The sequence below is a fragment of the Microtus ochrogaster genome, chromosome 16, assembly GCF_000317375.1.
Source record: "Microtus ochrogaster isolate Prairie Vole_2 chromosome 16, MicOch1.0, whole genome shotgun sequence".
Classification (NCBI taxonomy): Eukaryota; Metazoa; Chordata; class Mammalia; order Rodentia; family Cricetidae; genus Microtus; species Microtus ochrogaster.
This window is the reverse complement of record NC_022018.1, coordinates 3,593,336-3,599,824: the sequence shown is the minus strand read 5'-3', so window position 1 is coordinate 3,599,824 and position 6,489 is coordinate 3,593,336. Positions and strand designations below refer to the sequence as shown.

The following is a 6,489-nucleotide window of genomic DNA, read 5'->3' as shown; positions in this document are numbered from 1 at the left end:
AGTCCTCATTGTCAAGATACTTCATTTTATATCATTATTGTTTTTTTAATTTTATTTATGCAACTGAACATATATTTAGATTGAATTTATGAAGCTTTTATCTTTTAAAAAATAAATAGGCTTGTGAGATGATTAAAAAGGAAAAAGTGCTCGTCCCACAAGAATTACAACAACATTTCCATCACCACTGTCCAGAATAGAAAGAGAGAGCCACGTCCTGAAAGTTGTTCCTTGATGTCCACACACATACTCTTGCACTCACACACCATACACACAAAGATAATATTACATAAAAGTATAATTTAAATTAACATTTAAAGGTGTTGTGTTTTTAAGATTAAATTCACATAAATTTATTTTACACAACAAGAATTATCAGAGCAAAATAGTACTAAAAAAAATAGTATGAAATTCTTGGTCTGTGAGTATCTAATTCAACACAATAAAATCAAGAAGCATAATTATAAATAAAGAATCCATTTTTGGAGCATGTTAGAAGAATGCACAGGAAGAAGCCCTTTGTATGAAAGCCACATGTTTCACGGGATTAGCAACAAGGGAAATTATGTAAGGTGATATACTAATAACAAAATAGTTAATGCATATATATAAGGAACATGTGCAATACCATTTGTTACTTATTAATTAATTCCACAGAATATAATAAGTTGATAATGCCCATGCTACTAATGAAAGCAATAAGTAAAACTTTTGACTAAAAGAAATTGTGTGTGTGTGTGTGTGTGTGTGTGTGTGTGCGCACATGTGAGTATTCATACCTGTGGAGTCTGTGTTTCTTCTCCACCTTTGTTTGTCTGATTTTTATTTGAGACAGGGTTTCTTACTGAACCCCAAGTCTATGGATTTAACTGGATTTACTTGTCAACCCCAAAGCTAGTGTTATAGGAGAATTGCTTTGGGCTTTCTACATGACCTCTAGGTGTCTGAAGTCAATTCCTTCTGCTTCCATGGTATAAATTTTGTCTGCTGAGTGTTGACACAGCCCCAAAAAGCAGTTTTAGTACTAATGTCAAATAAGTGTAAATCACAACTTCATAAGATTGTTTAGGCAGTTTTAGAATATTAAACAAATGCCTTACTAAATACATGCACACAAATACACTATCAAACAACGTCGGTTAGAAGACCAATCTGACATAAAAAGGTGAGACTTACAAAGATAACATTTTAATTTTTCATTATAAAAACTCTTAAGAAGAGCACTTTAAAGAAAGATATGCTTATACAACTTTTAGGGAAAAGTTTAATATTTTCTAGGCAAATTCTAGAACCAAAAGTGTGAGACAATAATACTCAGAACAAATATAAAATAAAATAATTCAATGACTATTGGAAAAAAGTTATCATGTATTTAGTACTAATACAAAATAGTAAGTTGAGAAAAAGGGACTTGACATGTTCTGATTTAAAACAGAAAAAGAAACTAGAAATGTAGATAAGTATTGGAGTTAAATCATCCTCAGGCAGTCAGAGTACCATTAATTGAAGCAAAAATAAAAACTACTAGAGGCAAAGAGTGGCGAATAAAATTGAGTCAGAGTTAGACTTTGCAATACCTTGAGTATCAAAACAAAAATACTCTTTAATAAAAAGTAGACAAAAGAAACAAAGCCCATAATGATAAACTAACAGCACGCAATGGTATAACATGGTGTGAGATAAAACCACAGCAAAAGATACACACAGCATATTCAACCTGAGGGTATTTTGATAAATGGTTTGACTGCAGTCTTGTAAAACAACAAGGTCCTCAAAGTGGTTTGGAAGGTCCTTCTGTTTATGCGTTGCTTTTACTGGTTAATTCATAAGGAACTGACTTGGCCTATAGCATGGGAGGAGGAAGGCAGGGTTAAGATGGAAGCCATAGATCTACCATCTGAGACAGACACTAGAAACTTTAGCTGGTAAGCCACAGCCACGTGGCAATACAGAGATTAATAGAAATGGGTTAAATTAACATATAAAAGTTAGCCAATAAGAAGCTAGAGCTAAAAGGCCAAGCAGTGATTTAATTAATACAGTTTCTGTGTGATTATTTTGGTTCTAAGCTAGCTGGGCAGCCTGGAACATACAAGCAGCTCCCTTCCCCAACATAGAAGTCTACAGAAGATAAGAAAGTATTCATGTGAAAGGTAGTAGAGAATGGTGACAATTGTGTGTTTGGCATTAAGAGTTTTTGTTGAGGGAGAGGTAGGAAAGACAAAAGAGCAAAGAGTCTTGTTTTGTTAGTTTTAGGCACTACACGCGTAGAGGCAGATTTGAAAGACTGGGAAATGAGTGGAGTTGGGGTGCATGAAGCAAAATTCTCAAATATTGATAAAAATGTGTTACTACAAAACAAAAGAAACATTATATTTTCTTCTAAGTTTCCATATGAATTTGTACTATCTTTCCAGAAGCTAATCATGAGCCTTATTCTGGTATGAAAAGTAATAAATAAATATTAATGTCATGTTTTTCTAAATTTGTATTTAGGAAATCATGTTTCCTGAAAAAAATTAACTCAGGCACAGATACATAAAGTTTTCTCTGAATGGAAGTTTGGAAATTCAGAGAAGGTGAATAAGTCTTTCTAAGTGAAGATCACACAACCATTCTGTACATAGCTCCAACTTCTCCTCAGTAAGCATTGTGATCACAAATTCATCCTGCCGTATGTGTGGCTGATAGACTGGATGACCACAAGCAAATGATGCATCATGTCTTTGGCTTGTGTTAATGCTTTCTATGGACATTACTAAGTAATAAAAATAATACTTAAAAAAGACTTATTGTAAGAGATGAAGTGTGCAATTAACAAAAAATAAGGTCTCTAACTGACGGGCATAATGAAGTTAGTTGTAAATAAAAATTGTGAAAGGTTTACTGAAGTTAATATGTTAGGTATTTTCTCTTAAAGAAACAAATTGAAAGAAACCTATTGAAAAATGCAACATTGCTATAATCTCACACAAGACCCCAGATTTTAGCACTGCCAAACCACACATAGCATGCCACTTAATTATGTCATACTCTCAACATTGACACTGAAATCACCATGGATGCTCCAGTATATATATAATACCTCACAAGAGCCTCAACCTCAGGAAAGAAAATAGTCATACGCTGCAGAAAAAGGAAATCCCATTTCACCCACAAGTGTCCAGTTCTGGAAGAGCTTTTTCTATAGCATAGCACTACAATGCTAATGAAGTTTAAACTTGTTTTAAAGACAATATAAATTATGATGCAAGCATTTTTATAGAGAAATTTCCAAAAACAATATTGACTGTATAGTACCTGGAGAGAACCTACTGTGGCACCATTCATATACGTCCAGAACACCAAAGTACACCTCGGTCCCATGAGTGAGATGACAGGAGTGAGGATGTCAGCCAGGTCACCAAACTTCCCATTTGAACTGTCAGCATACAGGTACCAACCATCTGTGGTATTTCTAGGAAAATGTTCATCATATACAGAAAGAGAAAAATTCATAAAATATAACATACTTTGACAATGTCCATATTTTATAGTTATATAATTATTTTCTATTAGTATAATGTTTTATGATAGAGTTAAGTTCTATAACCTTCACCTGGAATAGTCCTCTGTTTACATTCTGAATTCATGGGTTTTGTATTATCTATTGATACATGAATATGAATTATAGTAAACAGCAAATTGACCAATTCTTTAAGAGTAAGATTGGTTTTATTTTTATATAATGATATAACAAATATTCTTATCTGTTTTTAGAAAGTATCTTCAGTTGGGGAAGATGTAGCCCTAAAACAATGAGGGCAACGAAGGGAAGAACAAAACAAGAACACACAAATACACAGACCATGGATAGCAGCAAAGCTGACCTGGAGCACAACTCACAGGTCTGGAAAGGTTTGGGTTCAAACTAATCCCCTCTTTATTTAGTTAAGTTTCATGTCCACATATTTAATAACCTTATAGAATTATTTACTACTTTTTAAAAAATAATAGTATTTATTTAAACAAGGTTAATAATTTATTAAGCTTATTTCATAACCTTATATAAATAACCATATTTAGTAGCCTTATATGTTTTTCTTTCACATATCCAGGTGTAAAAGAAATGGTAGAAATAATTATATAACAATGTTCTTTGCTCATAAAAGATAAAGTCTATGGTTTTATCTTTAAAAATTCAATAAAGAGATATAAAAATACAAAAGACAGACTAGTTTATTATACAGTGGTTTGAAGCAGAATGTAAAGATTCTTTACAGTTTGAAGACAAATTCTCTTTAAAAAGTATTTATTTACTTGCTCCTTCCCACCTCAGGTAGAATTACTTGATACTATAGAAATTAAGCTTACTGTTTATTAAAATCATTTTCATTGTGAGTTTTATCATCTTTTGTTTTAGAAAAGAAGGACTAACAGTGGATAGATGAAAAGGAAGACAAATTTATTGACTCAGTTCACATGTTCACTGAGTGTTCAATCTTTCCAGACATGCCAGTGGTTGTCCAAGGAATTGGAAATAGAATTGCGTGCAAAAGACTTGACAAGGTTTGGCCTCTGGCCTCACCTTTCACAAGGTACACAACTTTGAACAGGCTGTTTAACTTGTCTGAACATAGGCTCTGCATTTTATACAATATGTAACTCTCTTTGCAATCTTAATAAGAACTAGAAATCAATAAGTGGAATACCTCACACTACTTTCCCACTTAGACAGGTGGCATAGCAGCGGTAACCCATGTTTCTGTTTCTCTCAAGTTTCTGCTAATGAAGTAAGCAGCTTTGTATTCTGTCTTCCAGGGGTGATAGGGTAAACTTGATGTATTGAAGATATGGTCCATGAGGCACCTATGTTCAGAAGTAGAATTTCTGAGAAGTGATGGGATTCTGAAGGCTCTAGTCTCATCAGTGGACTAATTCAATTATGGATTACAGCTTAATGGACTGCTGATGGAACTTTTAGAAGTAGGGATGAGCTGAAGGAGGAATGTTACCAGGAGTATAGAATGGAGGGATACATTTTGTTGATGGCCTTGGGTCTCTTGCTTCCTGACTATAGTAGGATGAAGAACACTTGTCTACTGTGACCATTTATGTGTTCCCTGCCATGCCTCTCCCCTTTGACTATCATGCATAAAGCCATTTTTACCATACATCGCAATATCTCTTCTTTTAAATTGTTTAACAAACACTCTATTATAGTGATGGAAAGCTGACCAATACACAAAGTATGGATTAAGGCAGTTTTCAAGAGGCAAGACTGTTATATGAATTTGTCTGAACTTTATCTCAGTGTATGCTTAATACCCCAGTATATCATCACTACCAAGAATAAAGTGTAGTTATATACATTAAGGTAAACAAAAGAAGCAATGAAACAACCAAAAAAATATACCTTATGTTTTGCTACCCATGTTTATCAACAAATGGATTATATGTGACTTATTTAATATATGAACTTTTATTTAAATAACTCTTTGGTATGGTTTAGCTTTATACATTTGTCATAGAATAATCTAAAAGTTTCTTAAGTCTTCTGTGAAACTTAGTGTTACTATTAAGATAAGGCTTGAAATGACCATTCTTCTTTAATTTATTGTTATAAATCTAAGTCAGATTTTTGAGATTCCTTAGCCAGTGGAATATTCAGCGTAATTAGTTTACCTACTTCCATTATTGACATCCTCCACCTCGTCTTCAAATATCACCTAAAATCATCTTTCCTAAGTGTAAAATGGAATTGTTGTTATGATTACAAACCTTTTTTAAAGGCAGTTAAATGTTTTCAAATGCCGAGCCTCTAAAGTTGGGGGTTATGGCTCCATAGAGGGCCATATTACTCAACTCTGATGGAGGGATATTGACAACAGTAAAAGGTTTGTGAATGTGTATTGACTAAAAATTAATTTTAAAAATCCCATTGGGTTTCTAGACAGTGCTGCCTGATGTGATGACACGAGACCTTGGTTCTGAACATGCATGTGCCCTTGATGATCACAGCAATGGGAGGTCTGACAAAGACACTAACCATCACGAGTCTTTATCAACATACACACACAAACAGACACACACACACAAACACACACACACAGAGAGAGAGAGAGAGAGAGAGAGAGAGAGAGAGAGAGAGAGAGAACTACTTTAAGCTTTTCTTCCCACCCTTTATGCCTAAAGTCTCGCTTTTATATTATAACATAAGTGTGGTATAGTATTCAAGTTTAAAAGATCTATTGGTATTAAAAATTCCAACTCTTTAACAGTTCAGATTTTCTTAACTTCAAAAAGAGGACAGAGAAAACATCTCCATTTTAAAATGGAAGATGCAAGGCATTGCAAAGGATAATGGTACCAAAATAGAACCCTTAACTATCAGGAAGTGAAATTAGCAACAGGAAATGCAACTAAGACAGAAATTGTCACAGAAAAGGAAGGCCTTCTGAGCTCAGCTGATACTATTACAAGCCCCAAATATAGGGCATGAAGCTGTAG

General features: G+C 33.7%; 1 protein-coding gene across 1 annotated transcript in view; it reads right to left on the bottom strand.

Annotated features, from left to right (window-relative positions):
* Malrd1 (MAM and LDL receptor class A domain containing 1) overlaps positions 1–6,489 on the bottom strand; it is a 583,538-nt gene that overhangs the window by 352,142 nt on the left and 224,907 nt on the right. Inside the window, exon 21 of the mRNA XM_013348957.1 lies at positions 3,301–3,457. Coding sequence (XP_013204411.1) covers positions 3,301–3,457 — 157 coding nt within the window. The remainder of the gene's footprint in view (positions 1–3,300; positions 3,458–6,489) is intronic.